Source organism: Prionailurus viverrinus, chromosome C2 (genome assembly GCF_022837055.1).
Source record: "Prionailurus viverrinus isolate Anna chromosome C2, UM_Priviv_1.0, whole genome shotgun sequence".
Classification (NCBI taxonomy): domain Eukaryota; kingdom Metazoa; phylum Chordata; class Mammalia; order Carnivora; family Felidae; genus Prionailurus; species Prionailurus viverrinus.
Window position 1 is genome coordinate 43,847,686 of NC_062569.1, and position 27,514 is coordinate 43,875,199.

A 27,514-nucleotide genomic window follows, 5' to 3' on the forward strand; every position below is an offset into this window, starting at 1 on the left:
CCTTCAAGGAATTACAAATTGTTTTAAGTTTATTTATTTAAAAAAATAATAAAGAAAATAAAGTTTATTTTGAGAGAGAGAGAGAGAGAGAGAGAGAGAGAGAGAGAGAACAGCATGTGTGGGGGAGAGGCAGAGAGAGAGGAAGAGAGAGAATCCCAAGCAGGCACAGAGCCCGATGCAGGGCTCAAACTCACGAACCATGAGTTCATGACCTGAGCCAAAATCAAGAGTTGGACACTTCACCCACTGAGCCACCTGGCACCCCTAGGAATTACAGTTTATTAGACGAACAGTGAATCTTGAGTTCACGAGTCTCCCTCTGCTTAATTTAGGAATTAAATTTCTTTCAGGCTTTCTGGGCACAGTCATGGCCATGAAAATCCCTCAGACAGCTGTTATTACTACTTTATTGCCTGTTAGCCTTCAGAGAGAGATACTGGTTGGTCTGTGACTTTAATCTTAGTAGTCAGTGCTTTTATGATTTCAGGAAGGGACTGGGATGAATAGTGGTTTTTATTTTTGAGAATGATCTTTATAGATTTTTTTGTATATGATCATTTCAAAGGCTTACTTGACGCACGGAATGAGTATAAATTAACAAAATAGACATTTCCTGTCTATCAACACTATTATTTTAGAGCCGCATTATAAATATTAAAATTCACTTACTGAATTCTTTTTCTGTTTTTATTATGAGCATGCAAAAGGAAACTATATTAATTAGAATGATTTTGTGGAATAAACCTTAGGAACTTCTTCCAACTACTAATGGCAGTAGAAGAGTATTTTGAGATTTATGTCATCTGGAAAGCATTATCTGTTTTATTATCAAGTACGTTAGATGTCCAAGCTTAATAATGACAGATTTGAGGGTTTTTTTGCTTCCTTCCCCTTTAGGCTTGACACCCAGTATTCCCACCTTGCCTTGCCGTACTATAAGATGTCTGGTTTGTCTATGGCTGAAGTTTTAACCCGAGCAGACTGGCCACTAGAGGATGGATCGCAGAAATATGAGAGGGGATTAATCTTTTACATTAATCATTCACTTGATGAAAACCTGGATGAAGAATTAAGTGAAGTGAATAGTTTTCTACTTAGTTATATCGAACATTCCTAACTTTTCATTTTAGCAATTTATTTTATGTTACACTGTTCAGAAGTCAAGTTCCAAATATTTTTCTTTGGTATTATATTCTTCTTTTCCTAAAAAGGTAACGAATGTGTCCTTGTCTTCATTAATAATCCTAGAATTATAGCTTGGAAAAGAGCTTATAATCACCTTCCCCTACTTTCTCATTACATAGGTGGGGGAATGTGGTGCATTGTAGTTGAGTGACCTGCCCAGTGTGACAGGGGCATGTCTTTAGAAGAATGACACAGGCCCAGGGACTCACCCTCCTTCTCATCTGCAGCCCTTTGCACAACCTACTTTCCCCACACTCCCACATGTCTGAAACTTCACTTAGGAAATCCTGGCCCAGTAACCTGAAGACATTATTAAGGCTTATTATTATTTTTTAATTTTTTTTCAATGTTATTATTGAGTCAGAGGGAGACAGAGCATGAGTTGGGAGGGGCGGAGAGAGAGGGAGACACAGAATTTGAAGCAGGCTCCAAGCTCTGAGCTGTCAGCACAGAGCCCGACACAGGGCTCGAACCCACGAACCATGAGATCATGACCTGAGCCAAAGTTGGACACTTAACCGACTGAGCCACCCATGCAATCCCCATTAAGGCTTATTTTTAGCCCCTCATGAATTTTTAAAAAGAATTCAATACAGATATGCAAAGTTGGACATAATGATACTAAATGCTTTAAGGTTTTGAGATAAATGAAATTTTATCATATAAGTTACTTCATTAAGTATATTTTGTACTTAGCTGCAATCTTTTATAATGGACTTTTAAGCATAATTTAATCAAATATTTATTTTCTTCTTTTGACCTCTTGTTAAAATTTGAAATGCTAGCCACAACTTGGTACATATTTCCTTTTTTAAAAAAAATTTTTTAATGTTTATTTATTTTTGAGAGAGAGAGAGAGACAGAGCATGAACAGGGGTGGGGCAGAGAGAGAGGGAGACACAGAATCTGAAGCAGGCTCCAGGCTCTGAGCTGTCAGCACAGAGCCCGACGCGGGGCTCGAACACACAAACTGTGAGATCATGGCCTGAGCCGAAGCCGGATGCTTAACCAACTGAGCCACCCAGGCGCCCCATCTTGGTACATATTTTTGTTGCTTTTTCTTCATTATAACTCAGCAAAGAGATCACTTCAGGTCATTTCAAGTCTCCCACATTATCACCATGCACCTTGTCTTTTTTTTAATCCAAACGTAATACTTATAATTTTATCTTATTTGGAATGTTTCTATCTTGGCTTTTTATCTCTGTTTTGTTTGGGGTTTTTTGCTGATTTTTTTGTTCTTTTATTTCTTATTCGTGCTCACCAAAGGAGTTAGCAGCAAAAGTGGTTCAGATGTTCCATATGGCTGAGCCAAAACAACTGCCCCATATTCTCTGTAGTCCTTCTATGAAGAATATTAATCCGGTAACTGCCATGAACTATCTAAGCAAACTGGATACTTCTGGGTTCTCGTCGATCTTAGTGACATTGACTAAAGCAGCAATGGCTCTGAAAATGGGAGATCTTGACAGGCACAGAAATGAAATGAAAAGCCATCCAGAGGTATGGTTCCCTGATACAGGACCTGGTAGTCCTGAGGTGTTTAACTTTCTTCTGGCTTCTGTCTAGTTCATTTTTTTCTCAGTCATAAAGGAAAATAGACTTAATGTTAGAAAAGAAGTGACCCAAAGTGGGAATGCTTGGGCTTTGGACCTGGCAAATAAAAAAGAAATAAGAATAGTAAATGGTAGCAATGGGTACCCAAAGATCTTTCAACTTTGTGTCAGCTATGTTCAAAGCACAGCACTTGTTACTAAAGAATATACAAACTCTGCCCCGAGCTAACAGTCTGATCTAGTGTGAGGGATACGGTATGTCCAGTGACACAGAACAGAGTGATGTGTATTCTAGTACAGCAAGTGGGATGTTAACCATAAGCCTTGGGAGTCTAGTAGTAGCCCATTGCATATGTTATCTTATTTAATTCTTGCAACAATGCCCTAAGTTAGATGTTATTATTACACCTACTATACAGATGAGGGAACTAAGACAAAGAGAGGTTGAGTAAATTGTCCAAGATCACGTAGCTGGTGAGTGCTTGAGCCAGGATTTGAAGCAGGCAATATGGCTTCCGATCCTGTGCTCCTGTCCTGTTGTTGCGTTGCCTGTGGTCAGACGCGCACAGTATGACTTCATTTCTAAAACAAGAGAGCAGAAGTGCTTTTTCACTGCACAAATGACATGTTGTTTGTGATGATGAAGAGAGTGAGTCAACGTTGAGGTAACCTCTCTGCTTTGAAGAGTAGAGTTTTAGAAAGATGAATCTTCTTTCCATAATTTTGAAAAAACTTAAGGTATGTTATTTTTAAATTAGGTAGATAAATATACAGCTCTCTACAAAAATAGGATATCCTGATGGTGAATTAAATATTAATAACTTCTTTAAAGGTACTTAACAATGATGCTCTTCTTAGAGTGAGAACTTTGTAGTTAAAGCAAAAATTGAGACTGAAGTATTAATAGCTTAACCATGAACCTTGAATGTACTGGCAAATATTTTCAAGATGAATGCAGTGTACATTTTGATCCTAAATCTCTTGCTTATCTGAAGATGAAGTTGGTATGTGGCTTCATCCTGGAACCTCGGCTATTGATTCAACAGAGAAGGGGACAGATCATTCCCACTGAACTTGCAGTACAGTTGAAGGACACTCAGCCCGGACTGCTTGTGGCTTCAGTTCTGGGCTTACAGAAGAACAACAAAATTGGAATTGAAGAAGCAGATTCCTTCTTTAAGGTTTGTCGCTCTGAAAATGTAATGGCTCTGGATATAGCCTGATAAAACTGGTGGCAGACGGGAAGCTGAGTAAGAGACTGGGGTTCCCTTTGTTTATTGAAAAAACAGACTTACACATAACAAATTTATACAAGCACAGATTAAAAGAACGTATGTAGAAAAATTCCATTCATGCAACCTAGAATCGGTTTTCTGTTCAAATGTCTCAATCTACTCTGCCATCGCACTAATGCTAATGATAAATTATTAAATGCCTGGCATTTATAGAGTGTTATTCAGACTAGCTGTAACTTATCAAATACTATATTGATCTGGGATTGGGGGCTTTTCTCACTGTTTTCAAGGTGCTTTGTGGTAAGGATAAAGACACGATTCCTCAGCTCTTGGTAGACCTCTGGGAAGCTCAGCTTGTGGCAGGTCTCCCAGATGTGGTTCTCCAGGAACTCTTTTTCAAGCTCACATCACAATACATCTGGAGATTATCCAAGATGCAGCCCCCTGACACCATACCATTGCGAACATCAGAGGATCTGGTGAGAGAATAATATGTTAAATTAAATTTGTACATTACACATTATAGTAGTATACCTTGTTATTTTTAATGGCTTAGAATCAAATCTAATTTATAGTACCAGATACCTTTTTTTTAAGCAGGCATTAAAAATACCCTTAAAACTTGTCCATGAGTAACATTGCTTGCAGGGTTTTTTTTTTAATGTTATTTGTTTTAATTTTTATTTTTGAGAGCGGGGTGCAGGGGCAGAGAGAGAAGGAGACACAGAAACTGAAGCAAGCTCCAGGGTCTGAGCTGTCAGCACAGAGCCTAATGCAGGGCTTGAACTCACAAACCATGAGATCATGACCTGAGCAAAAGTCGCTCAACCAACTGAGCTACCCAGGTGCCCCTAACATTGCTTACATTTTAAATAATTTTATATTATAAAGAATGCCCCCTACTTACTGCTCCTATATTACTCACTTGCAGTGGTGCCTCAGTAGATGAAGCAGAGGGGAGGGCTTCCCCCCAAACACTTCTATACTCCCTGGGGGGATAGTTACAGAGCAGAACTTGAGAAAAGACACAACTGCAGACCTCTCTGACGGGAGAGGAACTACAGAAGGCTTGCAGGAGGGAGACCTGTACTGGAGTCATTTCCTGTCAGCTGTGCACACAAGAGCTATACTGTAGGCCTTGCAGGAGCCCTAACTACTCTGCTTTACCACTTCCTGCCCCTCCCCTCCTCTTGTCCTTTTTGCCTCTCATGGATGCCATCGCTAATGTGGGTTCACCGGAAAAGTCACCAACTTCTTGAATAAGGGGGCTTTATGGGAATTGTCTTGAGAACTTATGGAAGAGCTTTTGCCTACCACGGAAAGGTGGTAGAAATAAAAATTCCACTATTACTGTTAACTTTTTTTGAGTAAAATTAGCTTAAAAGCAGTATTGCTTTTTTTGCTAGAAAGTGTTTCTTAGGAATATTTTAAAATGTAAAATATAAGGAAATATTTAGTGCATTTTTTTTTTCATTTTTGGTGCAGTTTTATTCAGTGAGAAGCAGCAAGGCTGAAGCTTTCCTAGGGGAATAAAATATTTTAGAATAAGAGACTTCCCATTCCCAGGCAAGTGGACACCTAATTCTGTGACGTGACAGAAGATTAGCAACTGCTTGCTTTTTGTGGAATGGATGAAGAGAATCTTGTTTTGTTCTATTTTGTTTATGAGAGGTTTCTTTTACATTTTAGATAAATGCCTGTAGTCATTATGGCTTAATCTATCCATGGGTTAATGTCTTAATATCATCTGATTCCTTAGCGGATAAAAGTTACACAGAAGACCTTTCTAAATTACAGGTAAATAAAAATGCCTCTTTTTTTTTTATTAATATGCAGATTACAACATAGTATCATATTTAAATTTGGTGAGACCTCGTGTGGCCTGTTAATCTAGAACATATACTTTTTGGGGGACAAAAATCCATCCTTAGGTATACTTGGGAGTGCCGGAGGACTTTCCTGCCTCTGCCTGAACCCGCTGAGAGGAGGGCTCCTGAAGGCTGGTTTTGTAGCCTGTAAAGAATGAGAGTGAGGTCACCAGGTCACCTGACTGTCTTGCCTCATTTTCAGGGTGTGCTTGGAAATACTTTGTGAAAGGAAAGCATGGCAAATGTGTAGCGGTGTTTTATTGACGGAATTCATTTTTTTGTATAGCGTTCATTCATATATGTTTGGCTTCTAGCCCAAGCCTCCCACTACTATCTGTCTTACAGAAAGTAGGTTAAAGTGGCCAGTTTGGCTGCTGAAACGGAGTTTTAAAAAGATAAGTATGATCAGGAAATGTAGACCATCCTGCAGGAATTCTGACTGTGATAGTGTTTTGACTGCAAATGAGAAATAAAGTCCACCTTTGCCTTGGTGGATCAAGCTGGGCTAGATGTGGATGTGATTTTATTTAATGTAGTTCAGTGGCCCAAGGACTGAACGTAACCCCCACGTCTGCTTTGTTTGGTCTGCCCAATGTAGTGCCAACATATAAAAACTGAAATTTCAAATGAAGAGTTCTGAGTTTCAGTCTCTTCTTGGAAAGTTCAGCAGAGCCAGTAACCCTGGGCTTCACTGCCTCTGAGACCTGAGAGTTGGAGCCAACTAGTGGCTCCCCTCCATGGTCAGTGAATGTGTTGTCCTGTCTGCCTCAATTCTCATCTCCATGTCTTCCCGGTCCAGATACAGCATCTGGTGTCCCATTTTCCTTATACCCAGCTGATTTCATGCATTTTCCTCACCTCTTTTGGCCTCGTTAAGCTTTTGAGTTTACAGCCCCTTATTTATACTGGGAACTGGCGTAAGTGTGGTTACTGTCTATAGAAACCAAAATGTCAAGTTGGGGATTGGGTCAGGGATGGAAGCACAAGAGCCCATTATTGCTTAGACTCAGCCTCTGGACAGGCCTGTGTTATCTCCAGAGATGCAGTTCCTTACATTCATAAAAAATTGCCAGAGAAAAATCTTGTTGGTTCCTATCTCTAGTACCCTTATGTTACAGAGGCTCCTTAGGTGTTAGCCTCAGATATGCTCCTTGAACAAATATTCCTCAAGCAGGTACCATAAATGTGGTCTGTGGCAGTAGATAAGCCAGGCAGGGAGGGCCTTGCCCTCCCAGAATATATGTATTAATTGCGTATTTAAAATCACAATTGTAACAAGTGCTATTAAATCTCACCTGATAAAGCTTCAAGGCATATTTATAATCACTGCTTGAAAAAGTGTAATTGAGTGATCTTTTAAAATTTATTTTAAAGTATTTAAAAAGAATACATTCTTTCTGGGAATCTTTGCTGTTAAAGCATAGAAATGTAGTAAGCCTATACTCTTAAAAATCCTTTTCCTAATTATATCTCCTTCTAGATTATCTTGGTTATTCTTAGTCATTAAGAAAAAATAACCATCCAGAAACAAAATGATGTCATTTGTTTTCACCTAGAAGAATAGGAGATTCGGAATCACCTGGAAAGTGTTTTCAGAATTGCATGATTTCTCTCTTCCCCACGTCCCCACCCTCACACACAGATTTGATAGGAGTTTCTGTCTCTTGTCCTCAATCACTGTAATAGTATATTTCTGGAAAACCTAAAATAAAAATACTCTACAAATCATCTACATGTCAAAAAGCCACTGTTTGGAATCACACAGTAACTAGTAAATGCCCTACCTTTTGCCATAATTGTCACGGTCCCCTCCCCACTCCCCCACTTCCTTGCCAACCACCACTCCTTAGATTGTGTAGGGAGAGAAGACAGAGTCTGTGGGTTCCAGCCCTGCAGAGTTGGCTGCAGGTAAAGGATCTAGATCAGAGAAGGCAATAAATGGTACATGTGTCGGGTATGGAAAGGAATCCATTCCCAGAACGTAAAAAACAAGGAGCATTCTGCTAAGGAGCAGACAACATTAAGAGTATTTTAAAAAGTAGTAGTAACCTTTGGAGCATTTTTGATTCAGTAATATATGTGTTGTCTGGTGTTTCTTATTTTTAAACTTCTTGATAAAACTAAGTAAAAGTTCATGGGTAATTAATTTTGTATCAAGCTTTGACTAGTTTCATTTTAACCATGGTTTGGGTTACCCCTGCCTCGCTCCTTCTTACCTTGCCCATTATCCCAATGAATCCAAAGTTGAATATAGAAATAATCTGTGTTTTCTTTCATGTTGGGAGATCCTACAAGTGGCAGATTATCATGTTTGCTATCCTTTTGTCTGGAAATTATTCAGAGGAAGGTGATTATTAAACTTGCAGGAAGGAAAGAGACCAACCTTATACACCTAGCCATTCCTTGGTAGATATTTGGAATAACATAATCACGATGACTATAAACGAATAGTTCACATTCCATATCATCTTGTATGTCAGAGAAGACGCTGTAGTAAAAAAGGATACAGAAAGAAGAAAATCAAGATATTACCATCTCATCTTTATCCAGAAGAAAGGCAAAGAGGATATTATTTTGGTGGTAGCATCAAAAATAGTATTTATAGTTTAAATGCTTAAAAAGTAAAATACTGGCAAAGTTCTGAATACTCAAATAGTACCTACTCTATGTCTATGAACTTGTGGCAAATAGTATAGACACAAATTGTTAGGTTATTAACAATTTCTTTAGTTATCTTAAATGTTAAATTTTATTTTTGGCTATTACGTAGTGCATGTGTATTCTGGAAAATTTGGAAGATAGAGGAAAATGTGAAAAAATAAAAAGTGGGCTTTGTCATTCCCTCCAGTAAGCTGATCTCTGTTTCAAATTTCAGTGCTCTTCCAAAGGCATTTCTGTATGTGCATGTACCTGTGTAGATTTTACAAAACTGATCATGCTCTGAATATAATTTTGTATTGACATTTTTTACTCATCATTCTGTTATGAGCATTTTCTCATCAATTAGCCTTTGGAAATAACTTTGATGGCTATATAATATTCCGTCATATGGATGTACCATAATTTTCCTTTTCCTTATTTAACCTAGATTCTAGCTGTTCAATATTATAATAATTCTTGAAATGAACATCATTGGACATAAATCTTTGATCACAGTGTTGATTATTTCCTTAGGATAGGCTCCTCAAACATTCCCATTAGTTTTAATTTGCAGTATATCCAAAGGAGCTAAAATCATGTTAGTTTAGATATGATTACTATTAAACAGATTTTCTATTTAAACTAGAGGTGGTTTCATGATTATTTAATACTTCAGGACATTTAGACTTATAAATATTGTATGCATGAACTCCAAAACTGCATTCTTTATGTTTCCTTTTTTTTTTTTGGCAATAAGGCTTGGTCTTCTTTAAAAAAGAATTGTATTCGGTATGTTGTACTTTATCTTTTGGGTGCCTCATTCCATAACATTTCATTTTTCTGTTCATAGTCTCTTATATGTGGTCCTTCATTTGACATAGCTTCCATTATCCCATTCCTGGAGCCACTCTCAGAAGACACTATTGCTGGCCTCAGTGTCCATGTTCTGTGTCGTACACGTTTGAAAGAGTATGAACAGTGTATAGACACACTGTTAGAAAGATGCCCAGAGGCGATCATTCCATATGCTAATCACGAACTGAAAGAAGAGAATCGGGTATGCTTTTCAGCTTATGTCTTTGAGGCTTGATTAGTGATAATCAGATTTGATAATCTCGTTGCCTTATCTGCAAAATGGGGACAAATTATGTGAGTCCAACTTACAGGTCTGTGTGGGTCAGAGGAGCATATATGTTTAATATGTTATATGTTTTGAGTACTGTTAGAGGCTATTAAACTGTATGGTGATTGTATGTGATCACAGTAAAAATCTCTTGTTTGGAAATGAAGTAGGCTATTACCTGAAGATTTGGAAGACAGAAAATATTTTCTGGGCTATATATGGTCTTTACCTTCAAAATTAGAAGAGTTTTAAACTTTAGTACTCCTGCCTTCCTTCCTCCTTCCCCACCCCTCCCTTTTTTTCCTCTTATTACCTAAGAGATTATAACAGGACACGTCTGTGTTTCTTCTTGAGAATAGCTAACATGTGTACAACATACATATCATTAGATTTTCAAGTTACGAACCTGATTTATGTTATAGTTTATTTATTTAAAAAAATGTTTAATGTTTATTTTGAGAGATACAGATAGAGAAAGAACAGGGGAGGGGAAGAGAGAGAGGGAGACAGGATCCCAAGCAAGCTCCACACTGTCAACCCTGTCTGATGTGGGGCTCAAACCCCCAAACCATGAGATCATGACCTGAGCGGAAATCAAGAGTTGGACACTCAACTGACTAAGCCACCCAGGTGCCCATGTTATAGTTTAAACAGAAGACTGGCTGCTCATATAACTTCTGTTGTAACAAAGTTTGTCACCTTAACCAAAATTATGTATTTTTGCCCTGTGCTTTCTTGCACCATTTTATTTTTGTTGGACATCTGAATGTAAAATGCATCAAACTTAAAATTTATTCATCTTTTTCTAAGATAGACTTTGTGGTGGAAAAAACTGCTGCCTGAACTTTGTCACAGAGTAAAATGTGGGGGAGAGAAAGATCAACTTTACCTGTCATCATTAAAAGGTAAAATGATCTTTTATGCTTAATTATAAATTTAATTGAATCTTAATTTTAATTTCTATAACTTGAAGCCTTGCTTTCTCTGTTCTTTTTTTTTCATGTGATTCTCAAATGAGGTGAAGAGTATCTTAGCAGAATCATCTTAAGAGCTTATATCAGCATGTATATGCTCCCCATCACATTTGATATTTATTTACAGCTATGGAGCTGATGCTTTTAAGTTAATCTTTTCAAACACTTAACATTGTGATAGTCACAGAAACTCATAATCTCAGTATTTTAAAAATTTGAATATCCATTAAGACAATTACATTTTTTATTAATGACCTGAGTACTTAATTTACTTCTTGTAGGAAATTAAGATTATTATAATTAATTATAATTGTAAGCAAGTATTGAGGAATAACAAGGTTCTCAAGGATTTAAAAATTGAATATCTATAAATCATGCAGTGTTTTACAGAATAGGTAGTTATTGTTTGAATTTTCATAGTTCATAGTCACTTATAAATCTTGATAGATATATGGTTATCAATTTTTCTAGTCTTATGTATTACACTAGATAATTGTTGGCCTGATGACAAAGGGTATGGTTATATTGATTTCAGTGTGCATAAAATATTAGAAACTGACACTGGGTTCTACTCCTAAAACCAAGACTACACTGTATGTTAACTAACTTGAGAATAAAAAAGTTAAAAAAAAAAAAATATATATATATATATATATATATTTGTGTGTGTGTGTGTAAATAATAAATCAAGAAAGAAAGAAGAAATTGACAGTGTGGGAATTGTAGTTTTCCAGGTGACATCATTGATTTTTAAAAGTGATTTTTAAAAATCAGTTATGATTTTTAAGTGTTAGGCAGAGCCCGTGGCCATTGGAGGGGGCTTTTCTGAAGAGGCCCATTTAAGTAAAGTTGTATGTTTATGACCGGGAAGATGTGGTGACTTTCATCCCACCTATCTTCCTGAGTAATTGTTGGTTTTTAGAAGGTGGAAATGTCAGATATATGATTGCCTTGTCCCACTTGGGTAACATTTATCACATAACTTTGAGTAATGATTTGTGTTTATGGATCACTTTTCAGTGCAAGCTATCCCACATCTTCATACGTCAGCAGCATCATTATCTTAGTCAAAAGACTTCATCCTTTCTTGATTCGCATTACATACTGTCTACCCCTGACTTACCCATAATCATTCCTCCAAATGTTCCATTTGTCTATATAATGCATATTTCTATAAAATACGTTAGTGTGTGTGTATGCATGTACGTGTGTGGCTCATGGGACTAAGCGCTGTGTGTGATTTACCTTTAGTAGACTCTAATAACTCAAGAGCTGGTGTAGCATTTTATTCATTTTTCGTGTTGCACCCTCCTCACCAGCACTATGCCTCTCCGTAGGAAACATTCTATACTTATTCGAAGGGAGACACCTGAATAACTTCAGGTCCATTGCCAAAGGAGGTCTTTTTGTCAGCAGCTGCAGTACGCTAGAAGAAACCAGGACTGGAGTCTGGAGACCGGAACGGAGTTCCAGATCTGCTACTTACTGAGTGACCTGAAGCAAGCCAATTGTCTAGTATCTCGAGACTAGTGAGAAGCTCAGGACTGACTCTAGAATAAGTGTTAGGCAAAACCGTAAGATGTTAACTTTGGAGATGGAGGTCAGGAATCTATACAATTTGTTTAAGATTCAGCATTTCTCTACCTTGGCACTATTTACATTTGGACGGATAATTCTCTGGTGTATGTGTAGGTGTCCCCTATGCATTTTAGGATGTTTGGCAGCATCCATGGAACTAAATACTAGTAGCTCTGCCCCAGTTATGATAAACAAAAATGTCTCCAGACATTTCCAAATGTCTGAGGGCAGGGGCGCAAAAATCATACTGGGTGAGAACCATTGCACTAATGCAGAGCCGTTGAAACCGGGATTAGTGATTGATTGGCTTGTTTTCAGGAAATGTTTGTTACTGGTTTTTTTTGTTTTTGTTTTTTTCAACGTTTATTTATTTTTGGGACAGAGAGAGACAGAGCATGAACGGGGGAGGGGCAGAGAGAGGGAGACACAGAATCAGAAACAGGCTCCAGGCTCTGAGCCATCAGCCCAGAGCCGGACGCGGGGCTCGAACTCACGGACCGCGAGATCGTGACCCGGCTGAAGTCGGACGCTTAACCGACTGCGCCACCCAGGCGCCCCTGTTACTGTTTTTTTGGTAATGAACTGTGCTTATTAAAAATTTTACTACTGTTTAAATTATAAAATTGAAGTTGAAAAAGTCACTTAAAGTCTCATCAGCCAGAAGTAACTATCTTCTGCATCTGATGAATATTTTCTAGACACACCGGAGGACTTAAAGTACTCTACAGATTTAAGATATTGACCTTATTCTTGGAATTACAACCCGTATCAGCCCCTCATTGGTTGGCAGAAGTGGAGAATTGGGCAGTGGCAATTTTTATTGGCTTTATAACATCTAGACTCGCCCCCAACTCAGTTTTTTAAACCTAGGATACTACTTACTGGCTCCACATTTAAGCTAAATAAACCGGTTTGATAGGAAGGTGTTGATAAGTCATGTTTTTCATATGCATTTTGCAAACTAGTAGTCATTGTTTATAAAGTTTCTACTAACATCTTAGATACACATCATTGTATTTTAATTCTCAAAGGACTCTAGAAGCTAGCAGATGATACCACTCAGTAAGTTAATTAAGGGACTTTCCTAAAGTCACAGACAGTAGGTGGAAGAGTCTGATCCCTTCCAAAGGCTGTCTGATTCCAGAGCTTGTGATTTTTCCCATCCATCACTGCTGATCCATTCATTAACTTTTTAGCAACATTGGCACGTGTAAGGGAATGATTTAGGTAAGGGATTTTGTGTAAGGGATGATTTAAGTTGCTGAATATTAGAGAGATGACTTTAGATGGATACATACATCTGAGCAGGAGATTTTATATTTCAGTCACTCTGCAAATAGTGTCATTGGAGGGCAGCTGAGGATGACAGGGAATGGCACTGGTGTTTATTGCTAACACTGTTCTTAAGTGTTACCCCCTTCTCTTCCCAGCAGAGGGCAGCATGTATCAAGAAGTAGAATTATTATAAACTTGCATAGTTCTATTTACAAAAATGTTTAGTAAATCCCTTCATAATTAAAGATGTACTCTAGAGCAAATTATTTTACAGTTTGGAAAAAAAATAGTCATAAAGACAGATTTGTGCTTATTAAAACATGAAAATCTCATAATAGAGAGCAACTGATTTAGGAATATGACATCCAACAATAGTATTTCCTGTCCTAGCACTCTTTGTAAGTTAGCTGCAATATAGCCCTAACATTAAAGACAGTATTCAAATGAGTGTATTTTCTTTAGAGGCTAATACAAGTATACTGAAAAATAATGTAATAATCCAGCAATGAAATAGTAAATCAAAATAACATGGAACTAATATAACAAACTTGAGAGCATTCTAGAAAGAATGAAAAAGTTGTTAAAACCATAAGTAGTCTGTGGATTTCAAAAACTGATTTTGTTTTACCTTTGTAGTTATAACATTTTGTTACCTGAACTAGCTTCTAACTGGCTGAGTGATAAGAAAATTGGATGAAAGATAGACTTTCAGTTCTAACTCAGGTATTCTGTCCTCTACCAACAGAAACGTTATCAGTTGTTGCTGTGGAACTAGAACTAAGGGATTTCTTGAATGTCCTCCCAGAAGATGGCACTGCAGCATTTTTCTTGCCATATCTTCTTTATTGCAGTCGAAAGAAATCATTGACTTGAAGGTATCATTGAACAAGTACCATAATGCCATAGGAGACTTTTTGAAAAATTGAATGTCAGGTAAAAATGTAAATAAAGGATTTTCATATTGAACATGGACATTTATTGCAGATGCTTTCAGGCTGCTTACCTTACCAGGTAGTAGTATTATTTCTTTAATTTATGACCTGAATCCATTTAATTGTCCAGAATATAAAAGCTACAAGACTTCAGAATTTCCTCGAAGAAGGGATATGTTTTTAAAGCTGGAGACTGACTTTTATTACAAGGAACAGCAAATCAGTGTTGTTGGAGACATGACAATCTTTTTCGTCCCAGAAACACAAAGAAACATTTTGTAGGTACGTTTGAAAGCCTGTCACTCCCAGGTGGTCCAGAATTTAATCTTGATTTTTCTAGATTTCTTTATTAGGTCACTTCGTTTTTTTTGTTTTGTTTTGAATAATTTTTGTTGAGAAAGATGTTAATATTTTCCCACAGTAAAAGATATCAAACTTTACTTTTTTGTTACTTTTTAAAACTCATGCTGTGGTTTCTCTTTGAATCAAATGAAGTAGAAATTTACAAAGCTAACTTTCTTGTCTGGGCATTAACATATTTTGTTGAATGCATGTTTTTCAGCCAAAGCCTTGTTTCTATTTTTTGTTGATGTGTACTTTTGCTCTTTTAGCTAAAGTGTATGTGAAAATAAAGAACTATATCATTGTATTCACAACTGTGTCTTTTTAAATCTCTTATTAAACAATTTAGAGTCCAAGTTCAGCTTATTGATAGTGTGCTTTGACTTTAGTTAAGGCTAGAAAAATGCTACTCACCCAGCATCTGCCACAACTCTGTATTGAAACTTTTCTCCTGATGTCAGTGTTCATCTTTACCAGGATTTAGTTTATAGAATTGTTTCTCAGTTCTGCCTTTCTCCTGTTCCAGATTACTATCCTTTTGACCATCTCTTCAAGGGTTCACAAAATCCAAATATATTGGCATTATTTTTATTTTTTGTCTTGTTTCATTTTTAAATTTTAAAAATTTTAATTGAACTGTTTATTTTTATTTTAAAATATACTTTTTAAAATATTTAATTTTGAGAGAGAGAGAGAGAGAGAGCACAAGCAGGGATGGGGGGAGGGAGAGAGAAAGACACAAAATCCAAAGCAGGCTCCATGCTCCATGCTTTCAGCACAGAGCCCAATGCAGGGCTCGAGCTCATGAACCATGGGATCACAACCTGAGCTGAAGCCAGACACTTAACCGACTGAGCCACCCAGGCACCCCTAAAATTTACTTTTTTATTTTACTTTCTCTACACCTATGCCCTCATGTCCACTGATTCATTAGGAATGATGTCAGCATCATATTAGAGGGATTGATGGAAAGCCAATGGTTGGAAACATTTCAATGAATCTTAACAGTGATCCTTTGAGAACCATCAAGGATAACATTTGGACATAGATTTTGGAGAGTGGGGGTGAGGAAAACAGTTTTGTAAAGTCCTTCTGATGGTTGTATGAAGGGCCTATGTAAATCAGTTATAAGTGTATTAGAGTTAGTCGGATGTCTGTTGATCTTTTCATATGAAATGCAGGAAAGTGTGTTTTCAGTCTTTTTTTTAATGCTCATAGCCATTCCAAAGTAAACTTTTTCTTCAGCACCTTCACGTACATAGTTATGAATCATTGTTTTTTTTTCTTTTTTTTTTTCACTTATCACCAATTTATTTCTTTCAGCCAGACTTGGTCTCTATAGGAAGAGAAATTTTAAGACCATTATTAAAAACAGTACAGTAGTTCCCCCTTATCCATGGCTCCAGTGATCCATGGTCAGCTGCAGTCCAGAAGCAGGTGTTCCTCAGAAGGTAATAGCTTAACACTATGTCACAATGCCTACGTCATTCACGTCACTTCACCTCATCACAAGAACAAGAAGGATCAGTAAAGTATGTTTTGTGTGTGTGTGTGTGTGTGAGAGAGAGAGAGAGAGACAGAGACCACATTCACATAACATTACAGTATATTAGAACCGTTCTATTTTATTATTGTTGTTAATCTCTTACTCTGCCTAATTTATAAATTAGACTTTATCATAGGTATGTATGTATAGGAAAAAAATAATATAGACAGAGTATAGTACTATCTGTCGTTTCAGGTGTCCCCTGGGAGGATGGACAAGGGTCGGGGAACTATTGTATTTATATATGATTTAAATGTATTCTAATTTTTTGATGTTAGTTATTTTGTTTAATTCTTGATTCATTTCTATTTTTCCATTTTTTTATATGTTTAAAAACACATGTCTCATTTTAGTACTGCTTTATTTAAAGAAAAATGTCTCCTCCCTGCAAGATCTTCATTAATTATAAAGGGAAAAATAATAACTTTACAATAATGAAACCTGGAAGACATCTCCTTAATCAAATGCTCAACGTTAACATAATCACTAAGAGAAAAAAATCAACATCAGGTGCGTCTTGACATGTGTACTGAGAAAAACAGTATCACTTCTGTGAGAATCCTGCCCCCAAAAAATGCATAACCTGAATCTAATCATGACGAAACATTAGACAAACCCAAATTGAAGGATGTTCTGCAAAGTCACTGCCCTGTATCCTTTAAAAATGTCAAAGTTGTAAAAGGCAAACTGCTTCAGACTAAGAAGACATGCCAGCTGAACACAGTGTATGACTAGGAGTTTCTTTTTCTGTGAAGAACGTGATGAGAATAATTTGTGAAATATGAAAAGGGTCTGTAGCATTGAATCATTTTTAACTTCCTCATTTTGAGAAGTGTATTGTGTTTATATATAATAACCTTGTTTTTAAGGAACTAGATGTATGTATGTTTACTATTGTGTGTGTGTTGGGGGGGCAGGTAGAACGGGGAAGCAAAAGCACAGGTGGCTATGTAAAATGTTAACATTTGGGGAATTTCGGTGAAGGGTACATGGGAATTTTTTGTATTGCTCTTGCAGCGTTTCTCTAAATCTGACATTATGGCCAAAAAAAGTTTTAAAAAGTTCCTTTTCATTGAACAGATTCAGATATTTTTACCAAGCAGAATATTGGATTTGGGTACTCAGTAGAAATACAGAATATATAATCCCTGCCTGTAAGTAACTAAAAGCTAAGCAAGCTTTTTTTTCCCCACAGACTCCTCCAGAAGGTTATCTTATTGTCATAGAAGTGTCACAGTCAAAAAAAAAAAGTACCTTTTATATTTGTCAGAGGAGATCTTGGTTATGCTTCTTGTGGTAGGGGAAATGAAGCACTATATTAAGTGTAATGGGATAGCCACAATTCTTTTCTAGTGTTTTTTTTTTTTCCTTGTGGAGGAAATTGCCTGTCTCCCGGCACATAATATCGGAACGTTTTACTCTAATTTCATGTGCTCTCTTTTCTGTGTCAGGTAAGCAGAAAAACTTCCAAGATTCAGAATTCATGTAGACTTGTCCAGAGCTTTATCAAACTTTTATTTAAAGATAATTCAGACTGGTAAACGTGGCTCTCCATTTTTTTGTTTAGAGTTCAAACTATCGTTTTTGTTCATTACTGCTTCTTCCAGGCCACGCAATACCTTATCTTTTTGTAAAAGCCAGTTTCTTTCATCTTTTCCCCACTGTGTGTTCTCTCTTCACATTTGCTCTTTGTTCTACAGTTTTCCCTATGGCTTTTAAAACAGTCTCCCCTTTCTTAAGCAAGGAATCATCTCCCTCTCCTTCCAGGCTATTTCTACAGGAGGACTTTCCAGTGCCTGGGTGTGTAGGGTTAGCCTGTAGCAACATCCTCTGCACATCAGGCATTTGCACACACAAATTTCCAGAATGCCTGCCTCAGTGTCCCCTCACTCTTGGGTGTTTTTCTCTGAGCAGGACCATGCTTTTGTGTGCTGGTTTGCATGTGTGCTGATATTCTTCAAACACTATTTATAAAGTTTTCTTTCTCATCTTTGACTCTTCACCTTCTTCAGTAGGTGGCGTCAATCCCAGTGGTTTATTTGACTGTTCCCCTCTTTGGTGTTGTGATGCTCTCAGTACCACTCTTTGTAATAAAGGGTTTTAATAGAATAGTTTCTCATGTTATGACGTGTTTGTGTAAAACCCAGGAGCAGAAATTAAAACTTGTCGTTTGCACTAATCGTTGATCTTTCAGTGACTTTTAGCTTTTAAGAAATTTATTTCTATATTTTCTTCCATCTATATGTCCCTTCTATGCCCATTTGGAAGAGGAAACACAAGGAGGTGTTTTCTCTACATCATTTCCCCCCATTGGATTTGCCATTGCCAATTCTAATAGTTCTGAACCCAGAAGACCCAAGAAACACAAAGCCTGCAGCCACACAGTGGGAATCTCACTCTATAGAACACATTTTGTGGATATCCACTAAAGGGCTGTTCATTTTCTTGTGCTTCCTGTGCTTATGTGTATGCACATAGGAGGGAGTATTATTGCTGGGGTGGGAAAAACAGGGAATTTAGATTCAATTTTTTTCCCCTGGATCTTTGCTATGGTCTAAATGTTTGTGTCCCCCCCCCCCCCAAATTCCTATGTTGAAAACCGAATGCCCATGGTGACAGTATTACCTGGTAGGGCCTTTGGAAAGTGATTAGGCTGTGAGGGTAGAGCCCTCGTGAATGAGATTAGTGCCCTTATCAAAGAGGTCCCAAAGAGCTAGTTAATCTCTTCCACCACGTAAAGATATAATAAGAAGTCTGCAACCCAGAAAAGGACTCTCATCCAACCATGCTGTCACCCTGATCTCAGATTAACAGCGTCCAGAACCGTGAAAATAAATATACACTGTTTATAAGCTACCTAGTCCGGTATTTTGTTATAGCAGCCTGAATGGACTAAGACAATCTCGACAAACAATAATCAGTAATGCTTCTCTTCACCCTAGAAGTGCAGAAAGACATCATTTCTGCCTGATTGGCTATTTGAAATTATATTGACGGGGCAGAGGGGCGGGAGGGGGTAGCTTTCTTGTGTACCAGGTACTACCTAGAAAAAGAAGTTAAATGTTTTCTATTAAGGAATTAAATTTACACGTGTCTTTTGTAAGTCACAGTTAGTGTTTTGGCAAATAATATGACCACTCTCTTATATCAGTTTTAGGAATAATTAGCCTGCCTCACATTGGTGTCAGTTTGTGTTTGCTCAGAGACTACTGGTGCTATGATCAGTACCTGCCGACAGAAGATAAGCTGTATCCCATAGCATTTAGCAGTAAAAAAAAAAGAAAAAATTAAAAAAAAAAATTCCTGTTTGGAGGTAGAGGAGGATGAAATCAGGGCAGCAAATTCAAAAATGCTTCCTATTGGGGGAAGTATTTAGGCAAAGTAATGCATCTTAATTATACTGGTGATATATGACTTCTTCAATTACTAACTCAATATTCACCTTCATTTGGTAGAACCGTGTAAGTAGTTTCCATTCCAGCGTGAATGTGGTCAGTCACATGGCAGTGGAGTAACCAGATTCCAGGTGTTTTTGGAAACATTTCTAGAGTTTGGAAGGTCCCAGGGAAAATGTCGAAGACATCAGACCTATAAATGCCCCTGTGCTTAATTAGAAAAATGACAAATATTATATAATGTTTATTATATGTGAGAGTTCATTCAAGTAATCTTTCATGGGCCATTTCAAGGATATTAGAAAAATGGATGAATCTGATAAAAAAAAAAAAAAAGAATCAGACCCTGTGCATTTGACCCTGTGCATTTCTATGTCTAATACAAACAGTGAGATATGTGGTCTTTGTACTCCTGCTAAATGCCTGGGGGGATGGTCCATTTAGTGGGTGTGAAGGAAAAATGTGATAAGAGTGAACTCATCCATTAGGACCACCTGGCATCTCTTACACTTCAACTCTGGTTTGCCTTTTTATCAGAGCACTTGAGTTACAAAAGGGAATTTAGCTCTGGCCTTATTTCAGTCCTAATCTCACATTTGCTGGACCTATTCTAGATTAGCTGGTCTGTGAAACTTTATGACAAGGAGGGTAATGCAGGGAGCAAAAAAAAAGGAGGCCAGTGGAGAAGCCAGAACCAGGGGAAGTTCAGGTAGAGTCTAGATTAGACACAGATACTTGGAGGGTATTTCTGTAGGGACAGAATCGAAAGTCCAATAGGAATATATCATCTATGTAAACCAAAGTACATATAACAAAATGGCCTTTTCTGCAATGGGCTTTGTGGTAGCTTCTGACTTTTCTACATTAACTCAAAAGTAAGAAAAAGGAGCTATTGACTCCTGCTGAAATCAGCGCTGAGAAGTAGAAGTAGCATTGAGATCTAGGGACCTAATCAGTTGCATGACACCAAAATGATCTTCTCGTTCACTTCAGGCCATTTAGGATTCAGAAATTAGAATAAGTAAAGGTTATAATAAAGTCTTGTCTCCACGTTCTGATTCATCATTATATGAACATTCCTAACCTCTCTGCCAACAATTCTATTTGAATGCCTTGCCCAGGAATATGTGAGCAGAACTCCATGAAAACCCACTAAAAACTGTAAATCCAAGGAGAAGCCTAATGTGTTACAAAGGGTGGTAACAGCAATTGAAATTGCTGTGTGCCACACTCCTTGAAAATAATTTAGTTGTCTCTTGAAACCTCTAACTTTTCATTAGTCTTCCTGAGGATATATTTTCTTTATTTGTATTCAAACATTTTCCAAAAGAGCAAGAATAAAGACCGTGGATCACTCCTACCTTGTATCCGAAGCTGTGGCCGTGAAAATGTACAGAGTGCAAGTCTATTTCATTGCCCATTCCCATCAGATACCAATTGACTTCATCTCCCACATGCATTGTGAGGCCTTGTAGGTTCCCGAACATTCTTCCATTAATAGCTGAGGAAAGCACATGACTTTTTTTACCTTCCAGGATTTTTTATTCAAAACAATTTTTTTAAGTTTATTTATTTATTTTGAAAGGGAGAATATGAGTGGGGGAAGTGCAGAGAGAGAGGGGAACTGGGGATCTGAAATGGGCTTAGTGCGCACAGCAGAAAGCCCAATGCAGGGCTTGAACTCATGGACCACGAGATCACGACCTGAGCCAAAGTCAGATGTTTAACCGACTGAGCCACCCAGGTGCCCCTACCTTTTGGGATATTTTAAATCAACAATTATTTCACTGAAAATATGATTACTAGGTTAACATACGGGATCTTTTTGAGGTAGTGGGAATTACTTCACTACAGATGGGGAAATGAATACTTAAAGGTCAGTAATGTCGCACTGCTCTTCTAGTCACTTAGTGCCAAAAGCCTTTATCCTAATTGTGAATTTAAAAGGGAATGACACTTTGGAATTGGGAGAGAAGTTAATAGATGGTTTTGCAGAGAGTCCCCTTTTTGCTTTGAACAGAATTCTACCTCACAAAGTGAGGCAGAATTGGTTTATTATAAAATGAAACAAATGATTGGGACACCTGGGTGGCTCAGTCAGTTAGGGGTCCGACTTTGGATTAGGTCATGATCTCACGGTCCCTGAGTTTGAGCCCCGCGTCCGGCTCTGGGCTGACAGCTCAGAGCCTGGAGCCTGCTTCGGATTCTGTGTCTCCCCCTCTCTCTGCCCCTCCCCCATTCATGCTCTGTCTCTGTCTCAAAAATAAATAAACGTTAAAAAAATTTTTTTATAAATAAAAAAAATAAAATGAAACAAATGAATAGTCTCCAAACTAATTTTATTTGAAAGAAAAAAAGGGGAAAAATGGGGTTTAAAACAATGTATCATACCGTGCATCTTATTGCTTTCTATGAATTCCTCATCATCTTTGTTTACTTTCTCAGGGTGCTCAGAGTATGTTTTGATGTTGTCATCTATATACCAGGATTCATTTTCATCAAAAACAAAAAACAGAAGAGAAAATTCCAGTTTCGTTATAGGATTGAATATTTTCATATAGTGTGTCCGACAAACAATCAGTGGGCCGATTAATCCACTATAAAGATCCTGAAAACAAGCAAAAACTTCAGTCATCCTTGTGATGTAGGTCAGCATTTCAGAGAACTGGGACCTCAGGAATTTAGAAGGACTGATTTAAATAGTAGACGTGGACTAACGTGGTGCTGTCAGGCCAGTCACTTCCCACTTGTAGTTAAACTGGGTGAATGGTGAGTAGTAGGTAGGTCGGACGGGTGATGCTGAAGTAACAGAAATGTGTGCAGAGGCCAAATATTGGCTCAGCTAATGAGCAGTATGTACGTATGTATGTATGTGGCAATTTAAAAGACCCCCAAATAAACAGTGCTTGTCTGCCTATTCCATCTAGCAAGCACCGTGCCAGTATTTAAATAACCAGAGATAATCAAAGCCCCTGCCATCCAGGAGCTCAGTCAGTAGGGAAAATAGAAGATAGAAGAAATGGATCACTTGTTGTGATGGAGGTACATGAAGTGCTAATGAACATGGAGGAAGAAGACCATGATTGACTTTAGTCTACGGGAAGTTTGATTTGCCTGGGTGTCAGGAATGGCCTGTGAGGTCTGGAAGGGCCTTTGAGCTGTATCGTGTTCAGGAATTTTAGATTTTATCTCAGGGGTCATAGGTAGCCATTGAACATTGAACATGGAATGGCAATATATTTGCATTTTAGGCCAGTCATCCTAGTGGTGGAGTGAAGGAAGGATTGAAGGAGGAAGAGGCTGGAGCCTGGGAGACCACTGCAGTAGTCAAACGAATGACAAGGACATGATCTATGGAGACAGAAGGAATAGACTGAACTACATGTAGGTGGGGGAATCACCTGGGTGAGCCAGGTGGAAGAATCAGACACTTCCTGCCCAACATTCTAGCTTGAACAAATGAGTAGATTTGTAACTCATGGTAATACTTATTGCAACAGGAAACACAAGAAGAGGTGGAAAAGAATCTCAATTCCGTTTTAGAGTTGCTGTGTTTCCAGTGCCTGTGGGACATGCTGGTAATGTTCAGTAGGCTGGTGTATGGGCAGGTCTGGAACTCAGGAGAGAGATTTGGACTCGAGATTTAATTCTACGAAAGAATCTTGGAACAAGTTCTGTTTTGCAGTTGTTGAGCGGTTTGTTGGCTTTGAAATATTTAATCACATAGCCTTAATTGTGCTGGAATGACTCCTGAGATCAACATTTTTATTACCAGGCAGTAATAGAGCTCTGAAATCACGTACCTCAGTTCTTTGAGCTTAATGTGTTCTTATATCAAAAGGAAAATAAAATACTGTATTGATTAATATTTGATTCTGCATTACCCATAACCAGCAGTCATAGTGTTGATACAGCTATAACTGTATCCTTAAAAAGAAACAAACCAAAAAATGAAACCAAAGTAAATTGTAGAGCAGCTTACTTACTTTCCTGGGACTTTAAGATGGAATTGGGTCATAGGAAAACTGTAATCTCATCTTCCTTCAACTGTGTGTCTATTTGGGGGATTTGTACAAAACACAGAGGATCTAAATTTTACCTTAACTTGATCCACCGTTGAATAGTAAGCCCATGGAATACAAGCAGAATCCTCTGTTCCAGCTCCAGATCTTTCTGGGATTTTCCATATGTACGTGTGAGTTTCACCTAAATTAATCAAATGTTAACGTATCTGGTTTTTTTGGTTATATATATATATAAATATATAAGGTCCAAGCCTTATTATATATATATATATAAATACTAAGTCTTGAGAATGAGTGACCTAGAAACTGGAAATGTCAAGGTAAGTAGTTTTAAAAAGCAATGGCACTCAATTATTTTCAGGAATTTAGTTTAAAGACAAACTGTAAGACAAAGACTTACATAGATTTACATAGACTTACTGACATAGAAAGACTTTTAGACTTTCTTTGTCAATTATGAATTAACTAGCCATGACAAACATGTACCGCCAAGCCAGGAGGTGGCAATACCAATATCACAATTTGGGGGAACTTTGGAACAGATCTTTTTTTTAGCTTGAACTATGTTTCTGTAAAACACCATTTTCAACTCTCGAGTGATTTCCCCCAGTGCAAGACCCTTCCCCAAGACGTCTCTGTGTTTGTATCTGGACTGCCCTGAGTAATTCCCTTGGCTTCACCATGGCCTTCCTTTTCTCCTTTTTCACTATCATCCCTAGCAATTCCACAGTTTCTGGTGAGGAGCCATTAGATTTCGTGACCTCGTCTCTGGTCTGTCTCATTCTGTTGTACAATACGCTGCTCTGTCACGGCTCTGTCACATACAAGACACCACCACACCTTGGACCTTGACACTTTGGAGATAGCCAGTTACTCTACCCTCCCTGTTGCCAAGGTCTTTACCTTCTTCCATTTGCTCTGGGCTCTTTTCCAGCCTGATGTCTGCTTCTAGTCACCTCAGGGATTGCTGTCCCACTGCTCACCAGACCCTGACTTTCAGCTGTGGCCACCCACTGTCCACTCCATTTATACAGACCTCGCCATTACATATTCATGCTGGCAGACTTTAGTTAGCCAGAGTCTGACAAGCCTTTTCTAGGGAATCAAGCGGGACAGGAGGGGTGGTCTCAAGGGATGCAGTAGACTCTTTCCGTCTTCCTCAAGTCCCGCATCCTACCTGCCCCTACCTCCTCACCCTTTTTCTAAGCAGAACATTTCACTGACAATATGGCATACATTCACCACCTGAACATATTGTCTCTTCATCTATGCTCTTATTCTCATAAGCCCCAAAATAATATTTCCTCCTCTTCTCCATTCCCCAACCTGCTCTGCCACTCATGGTAGATGCCCAAAACCTTGGTACTGTCCTTGATTCCTCCTTCCCTAACCTGCCCTAATGCCCAATCTTTCAGCAGGGGCTGTTAGCACCACCTTTAAAATAGAACCGAATATGACAACTCACCACTTCAGCTGCTTCCACCCTGGTCCAAGCCTTATTATTATTTTTTTAACCCAGATTATGGGAATAGCCCTCTAATTGCTCCTTGATTCCGCCCTTTTCCTCTGTAGTCACTTACCTACACTTCAGCCACAAGAGGTCTTTACAAAGTGTTCATCAGATCATCATTCTCTGACTCAAATCTTCACATGGTTAATAGTATAAAATCTAAGGTCCTAACCTTGGCCTCTGAGGTTCCCCTTCTTCCTACTGCATCCGGCCCCTGCCCTCCCTGGATCTCATCATGTCACATTCTGTCCCCCCGTTTGCTCTGCTCTGGCTTCTGGCCTCCTTGCTGTTTCTCAGACAAACCAAGCCCTTTACCATCTCACAACCTGGGGTGCTCTTCCCCTATAAGTAAGTCCCTGTGGCTCATTACTTACCATTTAGGTATCTTCACCACTGGTGCTTCCTCAAAGAGGGGACTTCCTGACCACCTTACCTAAAATACCACCCTTGTTACTCTCTCTCATCCGCTGTAATCTTTAGCACTTTTCACAGCTTGGTATTATGTACACATTTTATTGTTTATTTCTTTTGGAAGAATGTGACACTCACAGGGAAGGGCTTTTTATCTCCATTCCCCTAAACTGACCTGAGCAACTTCATAGGGTAATTTATTTTTTCTCACTCATTTTTTTCTCACTCATTTGACATATTTGGGAACTGTTAGATTACTAAGAAACGGCACTTTCCAAGAAAGCCAACTTTACAACTAATAGAAGAAAAATATAGTTTTTAATTAAAGTAAAAACACACATGTATTTCATCTGTTCTGGCTTTTACACTGTGTTAAAGTTATTGAGTTCCTAGTACATGCCAGATATGGGGCTAGAACTGAAGGCTTTAAAATGTCACATGGCAGTCTCTGCCCTTAGGATCCTGCCTTCAGATACAAGGCATGGAAGCATTCAACCACACACAAGTGTAGTAAATGCTGTCTTGGCGTGGAGGGATCATTTCTGCTGACTCAGCCTTGAGTATTTGTAGATGCCCAGTATCCTCAGATCTTTTCCTCACATTTCTCCTGTGGATCTTTCTCTTCTTCTCTCCTTCCCTCCCTCCTTCCTCCCTCCCTCCCTCCTTTCACTCCTCCCCTCCTCTCTTCCCTCCCCTCATCTCCCCTCCCCTCTCCTCTCATGTGCATGGAGACATACACACAGATACGCATCTCTGTATACTCTTTTAACCACCTCCTTCACTTTCTCAAGACACTCATTTGGAAGGAATACCTCTCTGATAACAGTCATTTGTGGAAAGCCTGTAAAGTCTACTAAAATGCATGAAATGCAACACCCCCCCCCACCCAATGAGTACCTGGTAAAGTTGGAGTAACTATAGAATCCTCTGTTTTCACCCCATGGGCATGTATTGAGTAAGGCCTTGTGGCCATGTTTTTAAAGATAATTATAACTTTGTCTCCAACATTTGCATGAAGTTGTGGACCTGGAAATAGCAAAAAAGAAGAGTGGTTTATATGCTTGTCAGATTGGAGGTTCTAACTCAGTAATAGAAGCAAAGACCAGGTAGCTTTCTTAGCGTGAAGGCCAGAGTCTGTGTCCCCCACCCCCTCCACTGTGGCTTCATACTTTACTGTTAGGTTTATATCTGGTCTCAGAGGATTCAGAATAAAAACACTAGTAATGACTGCCGCTACAGATGGAAACCAGGGATGCATCTCTCATCAAGAGTCCTACTGGAGGTTTTGGGCTGAAAGTCCCCTGCAGGACAGTGGCCTAACCCTGGTGAGCCAGCTGTGACCCTACCCTGGCCAGAAGTCATTGTGCAGCACTTGCTCTCATTTCTCAGCAGTTGGGCTTCCAGAACTTCCTGAGTGTGAATTGATGGCAGTACTGCATTTAGAAGGGTGAGTGGGGCTACCCCTCCAATTTCCACCCCCTCTCTAGCCAATCTTAGCTTGTCTGCTGCTTAGAGAATTTCTGTGACCCAGCAACAATGCCATTCCCCTTGGGTGTCTTATTCCAGGGGCTAAGGGTAATCAAATCCCAGGGTACTCTGTTAGTATGGAAATAGAGTGGGGTTGGGAGTGATGTCCCCTGCACTTGATGATTTTCAAGAAACTTCCCAAGAGCAGTGTTGGTCAAACTCTTAGACATTCTCTTTTTAAAATGGTTCCTGAGGGGCGCCTGGGTGGCTCAGTCGGTTAAGCGTCTGACTTCAGCTCAGGTCATGATCTCATGGTTCGTGGGTTCAAGCCCCACATTAAGCTCTGTGCTGACAGCTTGGATCCTGGCACCTGCTTTGGATTCTGCATCTCCCTCTCTCTCTGTTCCTCTCCTGCTCTCACTCTGTCTCTCTCTCAAAAATAAATAAAGATT

At 38.6% G+C, this 27,514-nt stretch overlaps 2 protein-coding genes across 13 annotated transcripts in view; one reads left to right on the plus strand and one right to left on the minus strand.

Annotated features, from left to right (window-relative positions):
• The window catches only part of HPS3 (HPS3 biogenesis of lysosomal organelles complex 2 subunit 1), a 39,512-nt gene extending 24,490 nt beyond the window's left edge, over positions 1-15,022 (plus strand). The window contains exons 10-17 of one of the 10 annotated variants that reach the window (XR_007155546.1): positions 898-1,078; positions 2,455-2,688; positions 3,737-3,922; positions 4,267-4,455; positions 5,666-5,773; positions 9,335-9,541; positions 10,418-10,512; positions 14,180-14,311. Coding sequence is in view for 4 of the 10 variants with exons in the window: in XM_047874530.1 (XP_047730486.1) it covers positions 898-1,078; positions 2,455-2,688; positions 3,737-3,922; positions 4,267-4,455; positions 5,666-5,773; positions 9,335-9,541; positions 10,422-10,512; positions 14,180-14,307 (1,324 nt within the window). In the remaining 6 variants the exon portion in view is untranslated. The other 9 variants (XM_047874530.1, XR_007155548.1, XR_007155547.1 and 6 more) reach the window with 9 other exon arrangements.
• The window catches only part of CP (ceruloplasmin), a 72,719-nt gene continuing 49,197 nt past the window's right edge, over positions 3,993-27,514 (minus strand). Inside the window, exons 14-20 of one of the 3 annotated variants that reach the window (XM_047874527.1) lie at positions 26,493-26,621; positions 23,749-23,855; positions 22,041-22,257; positions 21,011-21,150; positions 19,697-19,859; positions 8,228-8,332; positions 3,993-4,452 (exon numbers count right to left, since the gene is read on the minus strand). In XM_047874527.1, coding sequence (XP_047730483.1) covers positions 8,229-8,332; positions 19,697-19,859; positions 21,011-21,150; positions 22,041-22,257; positions 23,749-23,855; positions 26,493-26,621 — 860 coding nt within the window. In that variant the 3' untranslated portion in view covers positions 3,993-4,452; position 8,228. Of the gene's footprint in view, positions 4,453-5,783; positions 5,990-8,227; positions 8,333-15,993; positions 16,045-19,696; positions 19,860-21,010; positions 21,151-22,040; positions 22,258-23,748; positions 23,856-26,492; positions 26,622-27,514 lie in introns of those variants that run through there. The other 2 variants (XM_047874528.1, XM_047874529.1) reach the window with 2 other exon arrangements.